This window comes from Eupeodes corollae, chromosome 3 (assembly GCF_945859685.1).
Source record: "Eupeodes corollae chromosome 3, idEupCoro1.1, whole genome shotgun sequence".
Lineage (NCBI taxonomy): Eukaryota > Metazoa > Arthropoda > Insecta > Diptera > Syrphidae > Eupeodes > Eupeodes corollae.
Genome location: NC_079149.1, coordinates 97,651,437 through 97,678,188, shown reverse-complemented (window position 1 = coordinate 97,678,188; position 26,752 = coordinate 97,651,437). Strand labels below are relative to the sequence as shown.

General features: G+C 35.6%; 2 protein-coding genes across 4 annotated transcripts in view; one reads left to right on the top strand and one right to left on the bottom strand.

Moving 5' to 3' along the window:
• Positions 1-228: 228 nt before the first annotated feature.
• Positions 229-1,265, top strand: LOC129950288 (uncharacterized). The gene is made up of 2 exons (XM_056062182.1): positions 229-386; positions 468-1,265. The coding sequence occupies exons 1-2, from the start codon at positions 339-341 to the stop codon at positions 1,014-1,016; spliced, it is 597 nt and encodes a 198-aa protein (XP_055918157.1). The 5' UTR covers positions 229-338; the 3' UTR covers positions 1,017-1,265.
• An 8,723-nt stretch (positions 1,266-9,988) lies between these two features.
• Positions 9,989-26,752, bottom strand: part of LOC129948794 (serine protease inhibitor 28Dc-like) — a 40,638-nt gene continuing 23,874 nt past the window's right edge. For all 3 annotated transcript variants that reach the window (XM_056059827.1, XM_056059829.1, XM_056059828.1), the window contains exons 2-5: positions 12,286-12,366; positions 11,497-12,210; positions 11,331-11,428; positions 9,989-11,272 (exon numbers count right to left, since the gene is read on the bottom strand). In XM_056059827.1, coding sequence (XP_055915802.1) covers positions 10,260-11,272; positions 11,331-11,428; positions 11,497-12,210; positions 12,286-12,356 — 1,896 coding nt within the window. In that variant the 5' untranslated portion in view covers positions 12,357-12,366 and the 3' untranslated portion in view covers positions 9,989-10,259. The remainder of the gene's footprint in view (positions 11,273-11,330; positions 11,429-11,496; positions 12,211-12,285; positions 12,367-26,752) is intronic.

Genomic DNA, 26,752 nt, shown 5'->3' with positions numbered 1-26,752 from the left:
AAATAATTAAAACTTTGACATATATGTATGTACAGTTTTCTTATTTTTGTTGCTTTTCAGTTCAAAAATGTAAACAGGAAAGCTATTGCATAAAAAATACAAATTCAAAAATAACAGTCAGTTTAAAATCTTATTACATTCGCTCTGAGCACATAGATGTCGCTCTACAAAATTTGTTTCACCTACCTTCCACAAATACCATCCACTTATCATATGATTTGCAACTGTCACTATTTTTTGTTGATAACTTTGAGCTGTCAAGCAAAAATAAATTGCATTACGCTGTCGCTATTTTGTTTACCCACATTTCCATTTAGAAACAACAAAAATACACAAAAATGCACGAATTTCTGTTAAACATTGATAACAAAGAAATCCTTATCGAAGTGAGTATGAATCAAACTAATCACCCTAAAGCAGTGCGATCTAAATCCCTTTTTAATCCTTCTCTCTTATAAAATCCATAGATTCTTCATTTGTCCATCGATTATCTCATCGGAAACTGCGATGACATATCAACCATAAACAAATCCTCCCACAAGTATGGTTTCTCCGATCCCGATGACTTCCATTCGGCCCTACAGACAATCGCTTACGCCTACAAATGCTACTGCCTCAAAGCAATAACCGAGACTGAATTGCTTTCGAATTTCGCCCACATGAATCCGGATCTCCAGCAGTCGATTGTCGAAGTCTTCAAAACCAGGCAACCGGAAATTGTTGAATTCCTCCTGCGACAGCACAATTCGAAACAAGACAAGTTGGTAGAGTCATTCGATTGGGATGTGCGATTTGTAATGGGTGATAGTAGTTTACTTACAAGACGACGTCAATTGACGACAGTCACATTGAATTGTCTAGAACCAGGCGGGGACAGAAGCTCAGTACATTTTCAGATGAACACTGACAAGTTGGACGAGCTAATCAAAGTTCTAGAGAAATGTGAAGCTTCCATAGTAACATCATCATCATCATCATCTCCAGGTGTGCCAGAAATTCAAAGTAAAGAAAAGTAGAGTAGAGTGTTGATTGGGAAGGAAGGAAGCTAATCCGCCATATATGTAAAACTGTAGGAATTAAAATTTTAGACAAGAGTGTGTGATGTGTGCTTCTTCGGGGTGAAACAAAAAGAGATGACTTCGTTTGAAGACAAACCGAACAAGGGATAATTATATAGAGAACATAAAGTAACAAATTAAAGACAAACCTCAAGTGAAATGTTAACAATGTTTAATTTAAATAAATTAAAATGCGCTTGGAATAGAAATAAATTGTTTTATTGATTTTTGGAACGGTACAAATAGGTACCTACCTGAAGAGTTGATATGCCTCTTTGGGTTGTTTTTATAATAGACACATTTAAACACCTGGAAACTTATGTTCTAAGAAAAGCATAGATGTGGTTTCACTGCTACATTTATTTAAAAGTACTTCGTCACGTCACTACCTCACCACGGAAGTGATTAAGAGCTCTGTACCAGAAAATTACAAGAGGTTTAAATAGAACGATGAACTTTCGAAAGAGCTTTTAAGTGGTCGTTGGAGATTAAGCGATTTCAAAAAGATCACATGAGAGCCTATAGACGTTTATCAAAGTAGGCACTCATCATTATCTGTAACACAACCAGTTCCTTATTTCAATAAGGGGTTTCCAGATTAAAATTGACGTTAGTTGGCGACATGGTTTTGCTTTTGAAAAATGTACTACAATAAAATAAAAATAAATTCATATGAATTATTGAAGTTTTTATTTAATGGGGAGGGCACCGATAGTGAAAAGGGGTTTGGTAACCCTACATATACTTTAGAATTGATAAATATTATGTTAGCAGATGGAATGTATTAGAAACACAATTGCACAATAACGGGTGTTATTTTTAGACGCGTGATTTCAATCTAGCAATACATTTTTTTGAGTTCTTCTTTTTGACAGCTGTCACTTGATTCACCGCAGGTCTCTTTTTTGTTTTGATTACATAAAGTCGCTTACGTATATAAACCGAGACGATTGAAATCTTGGAAGATAATATTCAGTGCGTTATTGTTGACATACTGTTCCAATTTCTGCAAAAAGTAGCCGAAATTTGAATCTCTTGTCATTAAGCTTAAAAGTTAGTTGTAACTGATTTTGACATTTCACAACCAGCTGTTGAAAAAAATTACAAAAGATTCAAACATTGTTCGCATTCACAATCACAAAGCTAGTGGCTACGTAGTCAAAATTCAACTAGCTTTGTGAATGCAAAACTACGCTACAAAGCTAGTCAATCTGGAACTGTCATATTATTGACAAATGCAAATATATAATTAAGAAACATTTTTAATTTGATAACTTTAACTTATCTTTTGTGTTTTAAAATAAAATAAAATCAAATTTAAGACACAATTTGAATGATTTGTATTTAAATATTGAACAATTTATTTCATTTTAAATTCGTTTGTCCTTACTGAGCAGCTAATAGTGAAACGTCAAAATCATTTTCCACTAACTTTGTAGCCGAATTTTTTACACTACGTCGTCGGAGGGGAAATTTCAACTACTTTTGATGATTTAGCCAATCAGAATCCCTTGACTACGTAGCAGTGTTGGGCATTAATTAATTAAAATTTTAATTATCTTAGTAATTGATTGAAAAATTAATTTTAATTGCAATTAATTTATTTAAATTAACGCATGTTAATTGCGAGACACAATTAAAATATTGCATATTTTTAATTGTTGTAAGAAGCAATTAAAACTAACAATTAATTATCATATTTCACTGTACACTCTCAAATAATGACCCTTTTGTTGCCACTTGCCACGCTCTCGTTCAAACTTAAGGCCACGTACGTTTCTCCTGTCCTTGTCTTTCTGGTATCACCTCGCACAGTGTGCGAATTCGCAAATCTAGCGATATCAAATTAAAAACGCCTGTGCTTTGAACTTTTTAATTTTTTGTTAGTTTAAGCTTTAAGAAAAACCGGTCCTGGCATTATTTGCAGCATATCATATTTTGTATAAAATGCGGCTAGTTCTGGGATTCGCCACACTATGTTTCGTCGCCAAGGGCGTCAAGGTCAACCGGCATTGGCGATGATAATGCCACTGCTGCTGAGTCATCGCGTCAGTTGCAGCTCCTTTTACTTGATGGTACATATTTTAAGCACTTGCCTGAAGAATCATCAGGCAACAAAATCAGAGCTCAGTGTATGAAATGTCCGGAAGATATGATGATAAAAGTTAAAGGGTATACTAATTGTACGACTAATTTTTTAAGCCATTTGAAAAGAAAGCATGGACAAAAATGGATCGAGGAGTACAAAACATATGTAAAGAAGAAGAGGTTAACTGAAAAAGAAAAAAGCGAGAATATTTGTAAAACTAGGGTTAAAAATAAGCCGACCCAAAATCAGTTCGACGAAAACATTTTAAAATATTTTATGCATTCTATAATTCCGTTACGTGCAATAGAAGACCCTTACTTTTTAAAATTTTTAACTGATTTAGAAATATCTACAATGGACATCACCCTTATGAGTCGACGTACTCTAGGGCGACGCATAAAAATTACTACGAAAAACAAGTGGCGAAGATCAAAGCCGAACTAAGTGAAGTTGATTGCGTATGCACAGCATTGGACATTTGGTCAAGTAAGAAAAGAAGTTTAATTGGCGTCACAGCGCACTGGATCAAAGACGACTTGCGTAGAGCTTTAGCGGCGTTAGCCTGTCAGAGATTCAAAGGTATCCACAGTTACGATCGTTTATCAGAAATCATTCAAGAAATAAATGCAAGCTATAGTCTTAATTCAAACAAAATTGTTGCCTCGGTGACCGACAATGGCAGCATTTTGTAAAAGCATTTCAAACATTTGGTGTTAAATTATCCAACATTGACCTTGTGCATACAGATGAACAATTTCAAGGTTCTCAGTCTCTTGAAGAAACCTCTGAGTCAGATGATGATGAGACTGAGCAAATGAATTACCATGGTTTGAATTTGCTTCCGGTACATTTGAGATGCTATGCCCACACATTAAGCCTTTGTGCAACAACAGACCTACATAGAGTTTTAAACGAACCAAATACTACATTGTCGGCTATGCATTCTGTTGTCATGAAGAAATGTAATGTTCTATGGAAGGCTGCAGCACGTCCAAAAAGTGCGGAAATCATTCAAGATGTATTGCAACACACACTAAGCCCGGTGAAACTAGATGGAATAGCTTGTTTGACTCTCTGAAGCAAATACAGAGCATTAAAGAAAAAAAAACTTACTTCTTCATAGATCTTTGAACATTAAACATGTAATCAAAGAAAATGAATTTGAATACATTAAAGAATACCTTATCTGTGCTGCACCTGTGGCAGAAGCCCCCGACATAATGCAAAGCGAGACAAACACATACTATAGTATAGTGATACCGTGTCTTTTGGCCTTACGCAAACAACTACATAAAATCGAAGGAAAGAATAAGTTTAATTATTGCAAGCCTCTAATCGAGTCCTTTAAACAAGGCGTTCAAAACCGATTTTTAAAATTTTTCGAAGTTACCACACCTGAAGCAGAAAATGCAGCTATAGCTGCCCTATCATATCCTCGGTTCAAAAATAAGTGGCTGACGTGATTGGAGCTATCAGACCGAACTAAGATTCTTAACATTTTCAAGACTGCTATTTCTAAAGAAATAAATGAAAACGAAACTGCAATCGTCGCAACAAGAAAGGCCAACAAAGAAAACATATTTTTCGATTTTGATACTGACTCGTCGGACTCTGACACATCCATGACGAACACAAACTCTTCTGCTGTACCTGAATTGTTAATGCTGCATTTTTTTGCCGAAGAAAGCCAAAAAGTTCAGCTCCTAAATCGATATCCAGAGATAATACTAGCGATTTAATATAATTATATTTTATTATTTGATGCTTTTGACTTACTTCATTTATAAATAAAAATATGATAAACATCACCATCAAATCAGCCGAAAGATGTCCATTGTTGTATTTTTGGTATACTAAATCCTAATAACTCCCTAAAAGATTGACTTAGCGCAGACTGTAGCTACTCCTCCTTCTTATATTATAATCAAATTTATTTGCAAGCACCATTAACAATTGATTAATTGTTAATTGAAAAACTTACAATTAACAATTAACTAATTGTTAATTGAAAAGTCACAATTAACAATTAATTAATTGTTAATTGTTATATCACAATTAACAATTAATTAATTGTTATTTTTAATTGTACTTTGCAATTAAATTTTGCCCAACACAGCTACGTAGCCACTAGCTTCGTGAATGCGATGATTCAAAATGAAACTTTTAGTTCAGTACTTAGAAATAAACTACGAAATAGAGGCAGCTGAAGAAATTTGGAATCAAATCTTAACAGGTAATGTTTTTTAATTGCAATAAACAAAACGATTCTCTTAACAATTTTGTTTCAGATCCAGTGTGTGCCACAGCATTCATGGAGCAAAATATGAGGACACAAAATTTAGAAAATACGGAAGTTAAATTTGAGGTATTTTGAACAATCTTAAATTATTTCAATTGAATAGAAAGCTTCAAAATGTATTTAAAAATATTACTACAAATTCAGTGACTACTGCAGCAAATCTCGATGTTTTTTTTAAATGTATTTATTTAAAAGAATAAACTATTCATAAAGTTTAATTTTTTTTAAATATTCTTGGGAGCACCGCACCGTTCTTCTGTTTTTAGAATAATGTAACAACCACAAACACGACCTCAGAAACCCAAAAATCAGTCGCAGAGCGGTGTTCCTTAAAACTAAGGAGGAGATGAAGGGTAAAGGCTACAATTTTTAAGAGAGCTCGCTTGAAAAGAAGATGGGCATCCTTGACAACAACAAAAAAAACTGCCACAGGTCGTGGGCGCATGTGATGGCCCTACTTCGCCTGATCTACGAAGACAAAGTAAATGTCAGGAATGCGCCTACAGTAAGCTCTCTGAACCCTTTGTCGCAGTGTGCTCCCTCGGATTACACTCCCTCTACCTGCAATCAAGCAACCCTTCGGTCCAAAATGGTTGCACTGGAGGAGGAAAAGTTTGACTTCGCACGAAGGGTTTAAATTAAAGGAACTGCGAGTTCTAAAACAGAAACAAATTAGACTTCGGAATACTAAAGCACAAGGAAGAAAAAGAAAATAGAACAAGTAAGTTAATATAATTTGTTAAAATATCAATATCATTTTATTTTTGATAACTGAGAAGAGCTTGCAGTATTAGTGGATGGAAAGTTATCGTGTGTGTTTTTTGTTTGTTAATTAATGAATTCTGTAATAATTTTTTTTAAACTGTGATGAAATAGGTACTTTCTTTTTAAATTAATTGTTTTTTTTTTTTGCTTAGTAATAAGTGTGTTATTTTTATTTTTTAGAAAGTTAGCTATAAGTTTCGTAATAAGGTTTTTAGTCATGAAGACAAACAAAAATTTATTGAAAAAAGTATGTTATTTTTAAAAATTGTTCAACAAGAAGTTTCTTTTTCTAGCACAGCTGCTTCTTTCTTGGTTTTCTATATTATAACTTGAATTCGGATCATTTCCCAGATCGTCATCATTTTTAGATTCGATGTCAGAGAAATTTCCAGATTCATTAAATAAATGAATGTGGTTGTGCAAAATGCAAGGAGCTGTTATAATTGTATCGGAAACTTCCAAATATTTCAATCGTCAAACTTGGCCTTTCGAGAAGGTGTCCATTGTCACGAAAAGGAGTTATTAGGTTTTGACCTAGAGGGTAGGCAGCATCTCCCACAAGATGGTAGTCGGCAGGCAACAATTGAGTCAATTGATCAGAGAGGGGACTGTTTCTAAAAACTCTAGCATCATGTAATCGACCAGGAGCGCCTACATAAATATCGATGGTCACAAACTCCTGTGAAAAAAATTAATATGTAAATATATTTGTTAAAATTAATATATATTAAGTTTACCTTGTAAAATAATCGAAGGCGTATTTTTTCTGTTGTAGTAGTCTATAGGGTTTTTGACCGCCTGTTGGATTTGAATGTGGCACCCATCTATCGCACCAACGATTCCTGGAATATAACCTCCTGATTTTTCTCGAAATACCTTCATTAAAACATTTATGTATGTATGTGTTATTTCAAAATGATGAACTGATTGCTTAAAATCTAAATAGATAGTATACAAACGTTTTTTTTGCAACTGTTGAACATACTTGAGATTTTCAATCTTTGTCATAAGATCCATTAAAGAACTAATTAATAGCATACTTTTATAAACAAAAAAAAATACCGAAAAACAACTTCGACTTATTCGAAAATGGCACCGGAATTCTTTTAAAATGTAAACTGGAATTACTACTTCATAATTGTTCGTATTCCTTACGCGATCTTCTTGGGACTTGGGGTTTAAAGGAATGAAAAATTGCTAAGAACTTTTGTTACTCTTTATAAAGGTGACCGTCAATATACATAAGCTAAAGCAAGGATAACCGTGCGTTAGGATATTGGTGTAGTTCAATTCGGATATTCTTAAGACGCGGTTATTTGTGTGATCGAGATCTCTCAATTTAAAGCGTACAGGTAAAGTGTTTTCCAATATGCGAAGGTTAGTTTTGAAGCAAACAGCAAACAACCTGTATTAAAAACTCAAAAAATCGAATTCTCGATGTAGTATTTTCTTCTGACGCTATTAGTTTTAGAATCTAAATCAAGAATTACTAATATTGATAAATATCACCCTCCCTTGGAGTGATATTTATCAATATCTTACTGAACACAGTAATTCCTTTGATTGCTTACATAATTTTGACTTCAGAAGAGCTAATTTCCAGTTGTTGTCTGAAGATTTAACCATTTCTGGAATTGCTGATACTTTAGCATTTTCTAATATTGACGAAGCAGTTTCAAAAAGGCATGGAAAACTTCTCTGTTTATGTTAAATTCTTCAACGAATTTAAGTCTCTTTCTAATTTTTTATACGCTTGTTATGTTATTGATATGGGAACCTCTTTGAAAGAGAATCCTAAAAAATTTTGGAAACTTGTAAACTTAAAGAAAAAATCTTATGGCTTTCCAGTTAACTACACTTACAAGAACCTTTCGTTAGATAAAAACTGTTGATGTCTGTAACGCTTTCGCAATGAATTTCCGTGAGTCATTTGTTAATAGCCCTCAAGAAGTTGATGAAGTATATTTTCATAATCTTCACTCCTTTTCGTAAACTAGCTGTAGTCACATACTTGTGCTACAGAGTACGGTCCTTGATCTTTTATCTGCGTTGAATGATGACTGCTCAGCCAATCCTGATGGTATTCTCCCGATAGTACTAAACAAGTGTAGTAATGCTTTAGTTGAACCGCTTACGTTCTTATTCAAACTTTCTCTAAAAACAGGCAAATTTACCAGTATATGGAAGAAGTCATTTCTAACACCAGGCCCATTGCAAAGCTTTCTTGCATTCCTAAATTGTTTGAACAAGTTGTTTGTGAAAGTGTCGCATTTTTTAGTAAAAGTCTCATTTGCGAACAGCAACATGGTTTTGTGAAAAAAAGATCAACCGTTACCAATTTCCTCTCATTCTCAAACATATGTTCAAACCCTTTAGAACAAGGTTATGAAGTTGACTGTGTATATACTGACTTCTCTAAAGCTTTTGACCAATTTAGCCACGGAATTATTTTATTTAAACTCAAAGCTCTTGGTTTTCCACCATTTTCCATAGATTGGATCAAATCATACCTTGAAAACAGATCCTATGAGGTAAAATTAAGAAATTGTCTTTCAGAACCTCTTGTAGCTCAATCTGGTGTTCCCCAGGGAAGCCATCTTGGCCCTTTTCTGTTCGTCCTGTCTATTAACGACGTATCGTCATGTCTACGTTCAGGTGAAGTTCTCATTTTTGCTGATGACATGAACATTTTTAAGATTATAAAGTGCACCCATGATCGTATCCAAGCCGACATAGATAATTTCACATTTTAGTGTGGAAAAATTAGCCTTGCCGTCAACCCTTTAAAATGCCAGACGATAACTTTTACTAAAAAACGAATCCTTAGTGTATTTGATTATTGTATATCAAAGCAAAAATTCTGCCGCGTCCCCACATGTAAAGATTTAAGTGTTTATTTCAGTTCCAACTTAGAGTTTATTCATCACATTAATTTTATTGTCAATAAGGCAAGTTCTATGCTTGGTTTTATAAAACGCTGGGCAAAGGAGTTCAATGATCCCTATGGTACTCTTTCTTTGTACAATTGCCATGTTTGTCCTCATTTTGAATATGCATCGCAATTATGGACTCCTTATTACGAAATTTATAGAAAACGTATTGAATCAATTCAACATAATTTCATTCGTTTTGCCCTAAAGGGTCTTCCTTGGGAAGATCCTTATGATCTGCCTCCCTACGAACAACGTATTCAGCTTCTTCAATTGCAATCTCTCCATCAAAGGTGTGTTAATAATGATTAAATATTTCTTCATCCGCTTATTAACGGTGAAATTAATGCACCTTATTTGCTATCTTGTGTAAATTTGAATTACCGAGGCGGAACTCCTCACTAACAAAACCAAATAATATCAACCGTAATAGATTAATTTTGTCCCCAATGGAAAACATACATGATTCCAAATGCACAACTACTCAACGAACACAGCCATTTGAGAACAAAATCACATAAAATCCATTCGAGACTCGTATAAATGTCAAAAACCAATCCATAGTAAGAATCTACTCTAACTTTTATCGGTGTTATTTATACTATGGATATTGTTTTTGTTATTTTTGTAAAATCCTACTATACTATGGATAGATTTTCCAACAAAACACGGGTATTTGGAATAGTAAAAAATTCAAACGTCATTTTCGTCATGAAATTGTGGTGGGGGTAAAAAATAAAGATGACACATTGTTTGCTCTGTTCGATTAGTTGTTTCACTTGTTTTTTTGGTGAGGAAAAATTCGCCATTCAAATACTTTGTGATATAATTGAATTGATAGAAAAGCTTTCATTCTCAAGTATTTTTTTTGTCTTTTATTATTTTAAGTTTTTGATTTTTGTTTAACATTTTAAAAAAATAGGTATGAAAAAATACACTTCTACATGATTTATAAAGCAAATTTTGTTTGTTCTTGTGATTGTTTTAAAAACTAAAATAATTTGATCAATAAATTTTGTTCGATCTCTTTTTCATCACTTTTAAAGAAAATTTTCTTAAAATCACATGAGTCATCCAAAATAAGTTCATCTATCTTAAAATACATAAATACTCCAATCTCATTGAGCCGGTATATTCACAATGCCATAGAACAGTGGCAACTTTGTAAGATCTTGTCGAATAAGTATTAGGAAAGGTGTATCACATCGGAAGGCCACATCAGTCCCTGATCTCCTCAGGAAAGTCAAGGTAACTGCAGCTGCCTCTGTGCCCTGTTCGTTTACATTGAAATCGACCTTGTGAAGGATATCATCGACATAAAGTTGCGGCTTCTTTAAGCCCGCAGTCGATCGCATTTGGTCTAGTCTCTGTAGACTTTGAGCAGAAGCTGGAACGACCTCACGACGATTGCGTATGAGTTTCTTTCCTGGATTGGTCTTTGTTATGCGTTTATTTAGGATCAAATGCTTCAGGCGCAATGGAGTATTGCCTCGTGCAAATTCACTCTCAACTTTGTAGGTGACGGCCCGCTTCGAACGCTCATAAGGTGTACCGATCATAAGATCACCCTGTTGAGTCCATTGCATTTGATTTATCTGTCCCAGTCGATCCGTCTGATTCTTCATTTCCATTTCACCGCCAAACCGTGAAAATATCAAAGGCTGCTCCTGATAGCGATCCAAGGGCCCTTGTGATAGATCATACTTTGGAGCCTTCTGAGCAACTCGAACTGGTGCAGCTGGACGAGCCATGATCTCACCAAAGTTTAATTGCTCGTGAACTGGGATTGGAATTTGAGAAAATGATGGCGATGATGCTGCTGCTTGCACCTGTTGGTTTTGGTTTTGGTCTGGGTCGGCTATTAGGGAGAAATCCGCTGAGTTCTCTTGGAAAATTTCCCCGAATCCCATGCGAGTGAGAGGTGCCTTAAGATGCAATGTGTTGGGAACATGGAACTTCGGAAAGGCAACAACTCCTGTTTTGTGTTCCATTTTTGAAATCATTTCGTTTATTTTCTCCCCGGTGAGCATTTTTTGTAATTGCTGGAGCTTCAAACGTGTTGAGTCATTAGGTTGAATGATGTACATGGTGGTTTGGTTGCCCTTGTAAGGCAGGCCAATGATACGACAATCTGTTTACAAATCAAATGAAATAACGAATTGAAAAGATTACATTTGCATTGAACTTACCATATTCTGGCGCATCATAGAAGGGGAAGACTCCACCAACACCCATCATCTGAATTCTCACTGGCATACTTTCGGGCCCGTCTGGGTAGAAATTCGCTCTACAAAAATCAAAATAAAAACTCATGAATTCTTCTATCCCCCTTAGAAAGAATATTATGTTATTCACTTTGCAGTTCCCGAAGCCAAAAACGGTTGCTCCCAAAATCCCTTGAAGTAGAGAGTACTGGCCAAAATCATATTCGTATCACCTCTCAGTTCATCGTTGATGATGATTGGAATCTTACCCAACGTATTCTGATTCACCCAACTATTGATGTAGTCCTTGGCATTTTGTTGATCCCGTTTAAAGTCCAATGGAGTAACTTCACTCTTGTAAACCGACTGAGCGGCAAAAGCATAATCTGGCTTAAGACTGAAACCCTTCTGCACGAATAGAGCATTGGCCACTCGTACTGTATGCTCGGTGGGGGTATTTTGTCCGCCTTTACCCAAGTTATTAGGATTGAAGGGGGTTGATCGCCAAGGCGAATCCATGCGTGGTCTCTTTTTGTTGTTCCTATTTGTCATTACATCTTCCAACAACCAACCAAATTCTTCATGGACCTTCGCGGAACTCAGTCCGTTAAGCCCATTTGATGTGGCAAACAGTCGGTTGAGCTGATTGTAGCTCCTGCCATAGGCACCCATGTGAAGGATGGACAAAGATGACATGACACTTAGTGGGGAAAATATTTGAGTATTTGGATATTCATTTGTATCGATTGCAACTGCTAAATCATGAGCAAAATTCATCACACTTTGGGCAACTCGTTCGGATGTCACTTGATCGTAGCGCATGTCACGAGTTATTTCGGGAATCTTTAACAGTTCTGGATTGTCTCTGGAAGAAAGTTTGAAGAAGAACAACAACAATAAGCTAAAAGTTTTGAGGAATTTTTGTTTAAGGGCGACTTACTCGTCAGCTGCTGTGACTGAAAGAATTGTGACTCCAAGGAGACATCCAACCAGGATAAGTTTCGTCAACATTTTAGTTAAACTGGAAATAAACAATGAAAATTGGTTCAATTTAAAATATTTAAGGCTTGAGTCAGATCTATAATTTTTCTATAAGGAAGCCAACATTCGTTTTGGAGGAGTGAGAAAGATATTTTACAGAAATAAGTTCACTAAAAATTTAGCCAAAGACATACTGTGAGTATCAGAAAAAAAGTTAGGGGTTCTAAAGAAAAGGTATAGGTGCAGTTTTAATTTTGAAAGGTTTTTCCATATTGACTTCTTCAACATCACTTGAAAGAATTTGTGCAAAACTCAACCGTCAACACTAGAGGCACAATCTTCCAAAGGTCCATCCAATTACTCGGATACGCAGATGATATTGACATAATTAGAAGATCAAAGCGTGATGTCAGTGGAGTGGACAACGACACCAGCGCTGAAATCAAACGAAGAATAACTCTTGCAAATCGCTCTTCTTTGGACTTAGAAGGCAATTAAGAAGTAAAGTCCTCTCTCGAGCATATAAAATCACCATCTATAAGACACTCATCATCCCGGGTGATTTTTGGTCCCGTATGCATAGAAGATATAACGACGAATCGTACGGGCTGTACAGCGACACTGACCTAGTTAGCAGAATTAAAGTCCAACGGCTTAGATGGCTACGTCATGTAGAGGACATCAACGCTCCAGCCCGGAAGGTCTTCGAATCCAACCCCGAGGGACGGCGCAGTAGAGGAAGACCGCGACTCAGGTGGCGCACTGAGGTGGATGAAGACCTCAACCAACTTGAGGTGCGAAACTGGAGTCAGCTAGCTAGGAACCGAGCTGGTTGGAGACACATGTTGGTTGAGGCCCAGGTCCGCCCCAGACTGTAGCGCCACCTTAAGTAAGTAAGTTTCCAATATGGACGGGTTGATTTTGATAGTTTGTGGCGCCCATATTTTTTATTTTACTTTCTGTCAAAATATATTTTTTCAATCAGTCCCTAAGGATAGATCATTATCAACCAAACGACCATACGCACCGTCGTCGTGTGTTCGCTGATTGGATTTTGGACCAGTTGGAAATTGATCACAATTTTGGTCGAAAAATCCTCTCTACCACTTTTTGTTGAATGGGTACGTAAATAAGCAAAATTAGGACAGTATCAATCCACGCGAGTTTCACGTGTCATCGTTCCGTACCTACATCTTCAAAAATGAAGCTGGTAGCGATCACTATAGGTCGATGATCTCCAACGTCTTGTGGCCTGAATTGTATATGGACACCGAAGACATATGGCATCCTGTGATTGGACTTTAGAGCTTTTCTAGTGGAGCTTTTTAAGTCGCAGGTCTATGCGAATAAGCCGCGAACTATATCGCATGCCTCGAAGACAACATAATCGATGCCATCGTTCAAATTAAGCCTGATTTATGCACCGAAGTGATCGTAAACTGGACCTTAAGAATGCCAACCAACGAAACCACGGTGGCGGCGCTGCGAGCGGTCTTTTAAAAGATGTTATTTTCACACACAATGTCATTGATAGCAATCTCAATTCTAGTAAAGCGCTTTTACTCGTAAACTAGTAAATTAGTAAAGGGTTTTCCAATAAGGGCGTGTAGATGTTGAAATCGAATAAAATTACTGTGTATGAGGTATTAGCAAAATTATTTTGTATTTGAAAGGCACATAGATGCCGCATCAAGTGTGGACTATGACATCATTCAAATGTCCATCTGGACTTCTTGCGGTGGCACGGATCCAAGTGGTCCAATTTTTAATGACTCTTCGGCATAGATCCGGCTTAATTTGATCAATGACCTGTGTGTTGTTCAGCTTTAGGGCATCGGTTAGTTGTGGTTTATTTGCATAGACCTGCGACTGCAAAAAACCCCACAGGAAAAAGTCTAGCGGGGTGAAATTACACGACCCTAGTGGCCAAATCACATCACTTTTGCGAGAGATAACCTTACCCTCAAATCGTTCATGCAAAATGTCAATCGTGGGGTTTGCTGAATGGTACGTAGCGCTGCGCCCGTCCTGCTGAAACCACGTGTCGTCTAGGTCCATATGGTTCAATTGCGGCCATAAGAAAATAGTATATAAGTACGGACCAATTACGCAGACGGCCCAAAATCCACACCAAATGGGAATTTTTTGAGGATAGTTTTGCCATTCATCCAAAAATGTGCCACGTCACTAAAGATGATTTTTCTGCAAAAATTGTGGTCCTCTTCCAAACGATTCGAAGCCCAGTCAGCGAACAAACGGCGTTGTTTATGTCCATGAAATTGACCTTCTGGGTAAGTTGGATCTTGCACGGGTGTAGGCCCAAGTCCAGACGTAAAATTTTCAAAGTTGAAGTCTGCGAAACGCCGAGTTATTGAACACGGCGAGGAATAAACTGCCTCGGGTTCTGCTGTACACTTTCACGGACCGCGACGACTTTCTCGGCCAATTTTGCATTCCTTGAAAGAACAGGTGTTGGCTGATTGTTTACAGAACCGGTCCCCTCAAATTTGACCACCAAAAGTTGATGAGTCGACTGTGAAGGGCCACCACGTCTAACGTAAAATGAACGCAATGGGTACAAAGTTTTTGTTAACGATATAGTAAAAGGTTTTTCATTTTAACTTGCCATGATGATTTGGCCTGAGAAACTGAATAATAAACAAAAGATTTGACAGATGTCACCAAAACAAAATGGCCGCCATTAAGCACTTAAATCTAACCACACCAATATTGAATATAAGCTCAGACAAAAAATACAAAATTTATAATAAGAGTTTCCAATAAGGCTCAGTTGTGCCATCGTGTTTAAGTGTGGCTAAGAAATCAAGTCTCCGATTTTATTAAGTTCAATGGAAGTTGAAGTTCTTAAACTGAATTTTACCACTTAAAACATATATGAAGTTGGAACCAAGGTTAAAGGTGCAACCATGTCGCAACTGTCATTTTATCTAAAGTATATGAGAACCTTTTTTAATCTTTTTCGTTACTTTAAATTTGAAAATGTTAAGAGTTGTTTGGAGCTTATTCAGATCTTGATACCAAAATAAATGCCACTCCCAAAGTTGATGGCAATAGTCACTCCTCTGAAACCCGAATTTCCATAAATACTCGTATGCATTCATATAATTTCGTATAAAGACAGGAAGTCACATTTTTCATTGTTTTGAAAATATTTATGCATATTTTTGCATTAATGCACATTTTTGTGTCTGTCCCGTTTCCAACTACCGCGACTCCCGATTCCCGACTCCGAGCAGCCAAGTGCCGACTCTTCGGTCTCGAGTCATTCAGAGATTTAACCCTTCAAACCTATATCAAGTGCGAGAGTAAACAATAAAACAATTGCATATTGTTCCGTAGTTTCGACTTAATGCCATTGTCTGGCACAAGGCACAACTTACCACACTTCAACCATTATAGTAGCTAGAGAGTGCAATTGTTGTCGCGTAGTCGGTCGTCGTCATCAGTTGTACTGTAGGTAGGTGGTTTATTATTATTTACATATATTGGAACTGGGAGTAAACAGAGACTGCATCGGCTCAGCTCGACTTGCTTTTGGCGCTGGGTGCTGGGCGCCGCTGGCTGATGAGGATGGTGAAGGTGATGGTGACTCGACTGTTCTGTGAGTGGTTAAAGTGCAAATGAGGTCTGATTCTGATCGATGTTGCATTAGCTCCACCAGACGTGTCATTGGCGCTGTTAACAAGTCTAGTCACGGCGGCCTTCCCTTAAATGAACAAAAGGTGTACCGACGTAAAGAGGGTTATGGCTCCCTGAATAATTACTCTACCAATCGACCTGAACCATTGACATCTGAATCTGAATTGGCAAACAGCAACAGCAAGCAGGCAAGCTGCAAAGCTATAAGGTAGGCAAGCAGTCAGCCAGGCAGTCAACAGTCAAGTATATAGTTGAGTCGTGAGTGCAGCCATTAAATCAGAATGCGAGATTGTGGGTGCTGCCTGCTGCCTCTGCTGCATATAGATCACAGCTTTCCCTTTTTACCCCTTTAAATTGGTAATGAATTGCAATAGACAGACTTTAGCAGGATATCTATACTCTCACTCTGCTCTGCTCCGCTCGAGCCCTCAATCAAACCCTATCTTCTCTATATATGTATATAACAACACACCAAATGGCTGGCACTTTAGCTTTAGAATCGTTCTTTCGGAACAATAAGCCCTCTGTACATTGGTTAAAATAGAGATAAGGTAAAGCGTTGTAATGTAATTGCTGATTCGGATGAAATGGAAACATCAATTTGCTCATTTTCCGTTTCTGGTGTTGGCCCTAGCAGGTTCATTATATTGTTAAAATTGGTCAATATATTATAGCTTAAGCTATGTAAGGACGAAGGTGTTGCGTTTGCGTTACAACTGTAGGTATACTCGTAATTATAGGAAAGTCTAGAGGTCGTGTTTGGCTCGTGACTGGAATGCATTTTGTGACATGCTTCCGATTTCGACACCTTCATGGATGATGGCGATAAGCAAATTGCAAACATGCTACAGATAAAGTGACTCATCATCATCAGCATACAGCACCAGAAACAGAAGCAATTATTTTATCGTTGTTCAGTTGAATGAATTTATTTGCGGACCTTCTAATTTGTGTGGATTGTGCGCGCGGAGGCGGTTCTGGAAGGTCATTTAAATGGCTTAACTTTGGTTTTTAGAGTATTTTTGAATATTATCGTTTTTATGCAAAAGGGTCTGATTTGTCGAATAGAAAATTTTGACATTTATCAGCCCTTTTTGAATCTAAACCAAATGTCGTCGACTTTAAGTAAACCTTTTTTAACAATATTAAAAGATGCTCAGAAAGTTGAATGGGTGGTTTTTTTAACTTTAACTTTGGCGGGAAATTTATTCGGCTTAAATACAAGCTAATTATAAAACTAATTTAAACAAACTAATGGGACATGGGTAAGACAAATCGAGTTATACTTAATCTAGATCTGTCAAAGCACACATTGATTTATTTTTGATTTAAGAGAAAATATGCAGACCTGGTTTTTGTCAAGTTTACCAATCTTTGCACTAATATACTAATACTAGTCTAAAGAAATATTTAGCTGGAAATTTGACAGCTATACCACACTTGTTAGCACGTACACACGTACAGTGTTCCATCCACCACAAAAAAAATCAATTTTTGACGGAAATCTGAACCTATCCATGGAAAACAACATTTGAACTTGACCTAATATTGCGGAGGAAAAGGTTGAATCAGAAAATTGCCGATACGAGCTCCTGTTTGTTTTCGTTTTAAAAGTATTTACGTTAGCATAAATTGTGATTTAGATGGTTGTACGTTGATCTATGCACCGAGGATGTAGCTTCATTAATAGCGTCGGCTCTCAGATTTTCATCTAAATTTGCAAAAATTCCGGAAGTCGTCATCGCAGTAATTACCATTTTTATCAACTATTCGAAAGTCTGTTCTACAGTAGGCAGCAAGGTCTTCTAGCTTCTTATACCACAGATTTTTCTTCTCAATTGTTTTCAATGGCATAATTTTTGGGAGTCTTTCATTTGGCATATTTAAAACTTTTTTGATATAATCAATATGACATTTAATAGTTTTGACGAAGAGCGGTGCTAATACTGTTTCAATTGAGATCATATAGTTTGGAGTGTTTTTCGGTAAAAGAATGCATCTTTTAATGAAGAACCTCTGAAGTTTTTCGACCGTTTCAAATGTCGCCCCTACCCATATACCTGTGCTGCATACATAGATTTCGCCACTGCAACAAAGACCTTACATTTAACACTATGTGATATTGACTGGTTTGACAAGCATTTCTTCCATGTTGCAGATATTGCACTATTAGATTTAATCAGCTTTTTTTTAAATATGTGTTTCCTCATTAAGGTTGCTGGTTATGGTAAATGCTAGATATTCGTAGGCTTTAACAATCTCGATTGGTTCTCTGTCATAGTGCCACTTCTTATTCCTGGCTGTTCTACCAGAACATATCATCACCTTGGATTTACTCAAATTAACTTTCAGATTCCATAACCGGCAGTACACATTTAGTCGGTTAATCATCAACTGCAGGTTTTCGGCGAGTAAGCAAACAATATGACGTTATCTTCAAAAGAAGAAAATCAATCAGGTCCTCTATGAACAAGGCAAAAATATTTGGGCTTAAATTGCAACCTTGCTTGACTCCCATCTTCTATTCGAAACACTCCGATTTTTCGGCCCCATTCCATATCGCTGCCTTATTTTCGTTATAGATGCTTACTAGTACCTGTCCAAATTTGTCTGACATCCCATAATTATAAAGCTTGAAGAATAGTGATCGGCGTTCAACGGTATCAAAAGCTGCCTTGATATCGACAAAAAATACGTAGAGGTTCTTTTTGGTTCAACAGAGATTGCCGCTATGCTTTGCAGTACAAAAATACTGTCGATAGTCGAGTAGCAACTTCTAAAACCTGCCTGAAATTCTCTAAGCAACTTATTATTATGAATCCAACGGGTCAATCGGTTATTTAATAATATTGCGAATATCTTGAAGGTGGCATTGAGAAAGAATTTCCTTCATTAGTTGGATGGATCATCAATGTTGAATTTCTTGTGTATGGGAAAAATTGAGGAATTTTTAAACTGTTCTGGAATACTTCCAGTATCCAATATTGTATTGAAAGCCGATGTTAAATTTAAAGTTAATATTCCTTTTTTTTACTAATACGGTTTAACTTCATCATGAGTTATGACACTATCCAAAATATCATTCGAGTAGGAAGGTTTAGCGTATTGGATAGGAAGCGTAAGACTCTCTGGGTTCAAAAGCAACATGAAGTGATAATGCAATACATCGATATTTAGTTTCAAACTGATTTTTGGTTTCGCTCCATTTAATTGGTTAATCGCCATCCAGAATTCCTTGGAGTTCTTGCAGTTTGTAAGTTTAAGAGCCTCGGTTTCATAAAACTTTGTTCTTAACCATCCCAATGATTTTTTGCATGCTTTTCCGCAATCTACGTGGAACCATTTTTGTTTGCTTTTAAAAATTTTTCCCTGGTATTTTCTCGATTCCGGGCATGAGAGTTTTATGATTTTTTCAAAGATTCCGTTCCAGATTGCATCGATACTCGTGCGCTCTGTCTTCTTTCCAATTTAATGTTGGTGGCAGCTATAAAACCGTTATATTGTCTTGCTCTATTAAGTTAGTTCGGAATTCAACTACTAATGGCAAGTGATCAGAAAACGGGACACTTTTGACCATGAAATATGAAATTATAGGAATCCAATTTCACGTTCTATATCGAATATATACTTCGAAGCATGCGAGATATACGGTCATATGTCAAAAGATGGGAAAGTTCTCAGAGTCAAAGCTTACAAGCTTGAACTCGCATGTGAGATCGATGGTGCAGCCTCGGACTCGGACTCAGTTTCATATGCAAATAAACGAGTTCACTCTCTACAGTTCTGACTCAGTGATATGAGAACGATCTCAAAGCTCTTTGTGTGCACTAGCACTAGTTAAATCAGTAGTTTCTGTGCGGTCAGTTGAGTCAAGAAGGAAAAATGTCTTTTGAAAGCGAAAATGAAAGTGTAATAATAAACAATAATGCTGAACATCTTAGTGAATTTCTAGTAAAAGAACCGAAACTAAATATAAAGTTTTACTAAAGAAGTCGCAGTCACCAGTTTAAAGAGTAAGAAAAAGAGATGATATGCTTAAAATCATAGAAACATTTAAAAACAAATTTGACAAGGACATAAGTGAAACAAAAAATTACTAAAAATGTGTCAAATATGATCTTCTACCTGAAGCAGAAGAATCCTCATTTTTTCTTGATGAGTCAAAGCACCACCGCGTGTTACCAGGATTGGGCCCATAAACTCATCTGTCAATAATTGCACATCTGTTTCACTAAATCTATACAGTTTTTGAAAATCTTCACCAAATGCACATCTTATATTTTTATAAACACGATTTGTAACAAAATTATTCAGAAACTCGGCCATTTTGATTGTTGTTGATCAACTGAATAAGAGAAAACCCATCCTCAACAATTTGTGAGATCGATCTCATGCAATCGAGCATTTGCCCATCTTTTTGCGTACCAAAACAAGAATTTTCCACATAAAGCTTTCGTCGAGAGATCGATCTCAACACTTTGAGTTCGAACTCACAGCTTGAGATCGATCTCGGTCTCTGTCTCTAAACTCATCATTTTGCACATGACCCATAGTTTCGCCTAGCATAGAGAAAAAGCTGATAAGCCCCACGTAGGCTGTGGTTTTCCGTAAACAAATAAATTAAGACCGAATTCAAAGGCTTATTTTTAACAAAAGTCTGTTGGCCACCTGAGGTAGTCATAAATTAAATACTTTTTAAGTACCGAAAAACAAAACAAAGCCAAAAAAGAATTGTTAAAATATTTTAGGACATGCTGCATTCCACAAATTAAATGAATTTTGTTCTTTGGTCCAAATATAATGAATATCTCTAACCCATTGTTCCTTAGTCGCTGGTGTTTTCCAAGAACTAGAACTACTTACACAAAGAAACCTATTAAACCTTGAGTTTACTTTGAAGTTGGCCGTTCATTGACGTTTGGACGCCTATAATTGCGTCGTTTATAAAATTAATTTTCAGAACAAATTAACTAAGACATTACAGAGAAGAAACGTCAAATTGGCGTTAACTTAATCGTACTTAAAATAAAGGAAACAATGTACAGAATAGGGTTTAGGAGTGTCAACAATTTGCGAACAATTTTAATGCAATGGCCAATAAGTTCCAAGAGCTCTTCTTTCAAACGGAAAACTGGTGAAGTAAGGTAAAAGTAGATTTCATGCTACACGATAACTTTTTGTCCCATAATGTTCTTAAGATTGTATTTTTGTTTTACACTATTGATTAGACATGCAAAATATAGAAGGGGCAGATGTCATTGTACGTCCTCCGTCAAATTGGAGTATTTTCTTAAAGTTCATACAGGGAAATTGGACAAATATACCAATTGGGATCAACCTCTAACTGCTCCAAACTAGTAACCACACTTCAAATTGTAAACTTCTGGGCCACATGGATTTTGTATACATGCAGACTCAAATTTTTGACAGGCCAAGTTCTTATGAGCGACGCGGAAGTGACTACTCGGATTCTGCTGCAGTTCAAGGACAACGGCGCCGTTTTCGGCAGATCTTGCGTTTCGTTGAGGTCCAGATGTTGGCTGATTATTCATGAGCTGGTGGATAAGAATTTGGCCACTAAACATTGAATAGTCGAAGTTGGAAGGACGACCATGTAGCACATTAAAAGGGCGCAACGCGTGCAGAATTGTTACATTGGAATACTATTTTATTAATTATAAAGTTTTTTGCAGGTATTGCTCAACGCTGCAATTTGACACGATGATTGAGAAGATTTTTTGACAGAAAAAAACAAGAAACAATGGCTGCGTTCAATCTCAGGCAGATAGGGTATCCGGATACCATTTGGTTAGTGTTTTACGTGTAAAATAATAGGTGATCAAAAACAGCTGAGATGTCAAAAAAGGAATACAAATGTATCCAAGAATTTCTCGATTATGTAGGTAACCGACAGAACAGCTGATTCAAAACATGGTTGAATTTCAAGAAACTTGAAAATTTATTCCAGCTTTTTGTTTTTGTTGGTAAACAAAAAGGTAAAAAATGTTAGTTGAAGTGGTATTTGAGGATATTCTGTACATAATAGACGATGCTTTTTGCCTCCTAATTTTGGAAGTTAATTATGATCTGTTTTTTAAACTTCAAAATTGACGTATTTTGTTCTCGTTTTGTAGGTGACCAATTCACCGAATAAACAATTTTGACTTCGAAGCTTAAATGTTTTTCTGGTTTTTGTGAACAGCTGAAATTTGTTTTTTTTTTTTAAAGCTATCTCAATACAGCTATCCCACACGTTTAACAAGGTATCTTAAAATCCACCCATCCAAGATACCCTATCCAACACGAAATTGAACGCAGCCAATATGGCCGCACCGTGTTTTCAAAGTCAATCCGTCATTTTTTTCAAGCTCTTTGTAAACGGTGATTTTTTAAGAGCTTGAGAACTTTTTTTAAAAAAAAACGCATAAAATTTGCAAAATCTCATCGATTCTCTATTTGAAACGTTAGATTGGTCCATGACATTTACTTTTTGAAGATAATTTCATTTAAATGTTGACCGCGGCTGCGTCTTAGGTGGTCCATTCGGAAAGTCCAATTTTGGGTAACTTTTTCGAGCATTTCGGCCGGAATAGCCCGAATTTCTTCGGAAATGTTGTCTTCCAAAGCTGGAATAGTTGCTGGCTTATTTGTGTAGACTTTAGACTTGACGTAGCCCCACAAAAATAGTCTAAAGGCGTCAAATCGCATGATCTTGGTGGCCAACTTACCGGTCCATTCCTTGAGATGAATTGTTCTCCGAAGTTTTCCCTCAAAATGGCCATAGAATCGCGAGCTGTGTGGCATGTAGCGCCATCTTGTTGAAACCACATGTCAACCAAGTTCAGTTCTTCCATTTTTGGCAACAAAAAGTTTGTTAGCATTGAACGATAGCGATCGCCATTCACCGTAACGTTGCGTCCAACAGCATCTTTGAAAAAATACGGTCCAATGATTCCACCAGCGTACAAACCACACCAAACAGTGCATTTTTCGGGATGCATGGGCAGTTCTTGAACGGCTTCTGGTTGCTCTTCATTCCAAATGCGGCAATTTTGCTTATTTACGTAGCCATTCAACCAGAAATGAGCCTCATCGCTGAACAAAATTTGTCGATAAAAAAGCGGATTTTCTTCCAACTTTTCTAGGGCCCATTCACTGAAAATTCGACGTTGTGGCAGATCGTTCGGCTTCAGTTCTTGCACGAGCTGTATTTTATATGGTTTTACACCAAAATCTTTGCGTAAAATCTTCCATGTGGTCGAATAACACAAACCCAATTGCTGCGAACGGCGACGAATCGACATTTCACGGTCTTCAGCAACACTCGCAGAAACAGACGCAATATTCTCTTCTGTACGCACTGTACGCATTCGTGTGGTTGGTTTAATGTCCAATAAAGTAAACTGAGTGCGAAACTTGGTCACAATCGCATTAATTGTTTGCTCACTTGGTCGATTATGTAGACCATAAATCGGACGTAAAGCGCGAAACACATTTCGAACCGAACACTGATTTTGGTAATAAAATTCAATGATTTGCAAGCGTTGCTCGTTAGTAAGTCTATTCATGATGAAATGTCAAAGCATACTGAGCATCTTTCTCTTTGACACCATGTCTGAAATCCAGCGTGATCTGTCAAATACTAATGCATGAAAATCCTAACCTCAAAAAAATCAACCTTTATATAGGGTGTTTCTTAAAGGTTTAGAACTTTGTAATATAATAAATCAAAGATGTTATTATAATATAAATTAGTATGGACTATTGTGAATTTGGAACAGATCCATAATTTGAAAAGTAAATTTGCACAATTTGAAAACACTGTTAAAGAGTCATCAAGTCGATAAATTAATTGTGACATTATATTGACATGAGTTGCCATCGACAATTACCACCTGCCAAAACATTTAATGAAAGGGTTTTGTACATCAAATTATTTATATGTTTATCAATTTGTGGAAAGTGGAACCAATTTTATTAGCGTGGATTGTGAATTTGCAATTGACAGTTCGAAGAGTTCTATTTTATATTGAAATCATTTATATTGAACTGATAAATTTGTAGTTATTGTTATTCCAATGAAAAAAATTATCTTTGCAAATAAAATGTTAATCAAAATTGAAGAAATTGTTTCTTAAGATTTCTTTTCTCATCACTATTGGATTTATTTTAAATATTGTATACTTTTTTATTAAATTTATTGTAACTACTCTACACTTCAATCTGTTAAAAATAATTTAAGGCCCAGTTAGCATCTGCCGCAAATGAAAAAAAATATTATATTAAAAATTATGATTCTCCGAAAATATCATTAAAAACAAGCAAAGAAATTAAAGCAAAATATACCACGTTCACTTAGTCTCTATATTTTATAGATACTTATATTCTGGGAATAATAAACTTAATTTATTTAAAAAAGCAACCAAATGTGTTGTACGAAGTTTATAAAAAAATATCCCATCTAGAACCTTAAAAAATGTTAATTAAATGCAAGTTTAAATATAAAAAAGTATACATTAATTTATTAAAAATGCACGCAGGTTAACTTTATTTTTTTGTTTTTTATTTAATGCATATAAAATGTGTTTATTGTGTTTCCAGAATATTGTTTTTATATAGATACGTGCTGTACATAATATTCTCTTAAAAATACCTCTACCAGGGGTAGATTTGGATGTTTTTGTGTTTGATACCTTATGTTTATTATAATTTTGTATTTCTAAGAATTCATTTTTATAATTAAAAAAAGGATATTAATACAAAAATATGTATTCATTTTTACAAAATAATGTAATCAAATAAGAACTTAATTGTTGATTTATTTAACTAATGACAAACCATATTAATCAAATTGGAACATTTTATTCGTTGAAGTGTGGATTGTATGTGGAACGCGAATTGAGTTTGACAGTTCGTTTCAATCAGATTACTATTCAGGACAAACAATTTGTTTTATTAAATTTCTCTAATTTCGAAAATGAAAAGGCTAATTGTATCTACGTTTTTTGTTTACAATGTGCACAGAATTTAGGCTTTTAATTTCTTCAAAAACTCGTTGATTTAATCATAAAAATTGTCGTTGGTCCCTCTAGTGTAAATAGTCCTTAAATCCTAACTGAACCTAATTTGTTACTACTTTTCTTAATGAACTTTAAATATTTAAAGTCAAATTTTTGAAGCGTTTATAGGTTAAGTTTTAGTAATGGCGGAGTTTTAACTTGTAAAATTTTGAAAGATACCAACTTTAAAAGTGACAGCTGTCAAAGAAATGTTCTATTCAAAATACAACTTTTTAATATCAAATCCTTTCGAAGGCTGTTCAAATAGGAGTTTGTAAATATTTAAAATACTGATCCGGCACTGGCATAATAATAAACCAAAATACTTTATTTTAAAGCATTGAAGAGTGATGGACAGTTTAATATATCCACATACGACCATAGACTATATAGAGTATAGATGGTGTAGAATTTCATATGACCTGAAAATCATGTTTTTGTGTCTAGTATGTGTCTCTAAAGGCAGGCATGATTGGCTGACGCGACGGAATATATATATGTATGCGCTTTGAACATATGTGCATACATAATAATAAATGATAAATAAAAAATGAATAATAATTAATTGACACCTGAATGAAAGTTTTATATCGTTTTTAAGTAATTGAAAATATATTTGAATGATTAAGTGCTATATAATAAAGCTAGAGAGATATGAGAGACAGCAAACATATTTAGCAAGATATTCAGAGCAATATTTTCGCTCATTTATGCAGGTACAATATTTCAATTCATAAAATAAATAGGCCAAACTGACAGCTTAACATTTTTAAATTTGTTCAAAAAGATTGAGAGGAATAAATAAATTCGAATCTGTTTTTGTTTTACTAATTCACGGGTTTTAATATTTTTAAAGTAACTTAAAAAATAAATTGATGCAATTGTAATACTTATAAATAAGAACAAGATATTCTAATACTGAAAAGAATTCAATTAGATTGAGAATTTGTATTCTAATTAATGACTAGCGATTTTTGACAGTTAATAGTCGCCATATTGGTGCAGCTACATCTGTCAAATTGGCTGTCATTCATTTAAACTGTTTGTATTATGGACGGATATAGCATTGTACAAATCATAAAAATGATGTTATATAAAAAAGTATTTGTTCGGGCAAATTTACTCGATTGTCATTATCGTCTTAGGAGCTTATCTAAGATTTTACAGGACAAAAACTGAACATAATTTTGAATAATTCAATAATCTTTAGCAAAAAAGCCCGATTCTCGATGAACGACTTATAAATTAAAAGTTAAAAAAATATAAATTCTCAATTTTGGGACGAAACTATTTCACGTAAGTTCCAAGAGCGTCAAAAGTCGAAAAGTAACTGTTTAGTGTTAATTTTTTGCTAATGACGATTTAAGTATTTTTAAGAACTACGATTTCCAAGCAGTCGTTGTCAATTAAAACAATTACAGCTTTCTTTTCTATAGAGTGGTGGAAAGATTAGTATTCTAATTTACAGCGCTCAGGTTCTCCTAGAATTCTGTAGGAAGAGAGTCAGACTCAATTCACGAATATCAGCAGCCAAACTTTTGGGGCGCTAACCTAAGGAAAAGTCTATTATTGGCTTGAGGTCCGATTGGCTCAACTTCGCTGGTATTGTCAAGTACAGACATTCGTTCTTTAACCGTACTGTTTGAATGTGGAATGCTTCACCCCACTCCTTTTTCCGCAGTACTTGGAATATTTAAAAACTCAAAA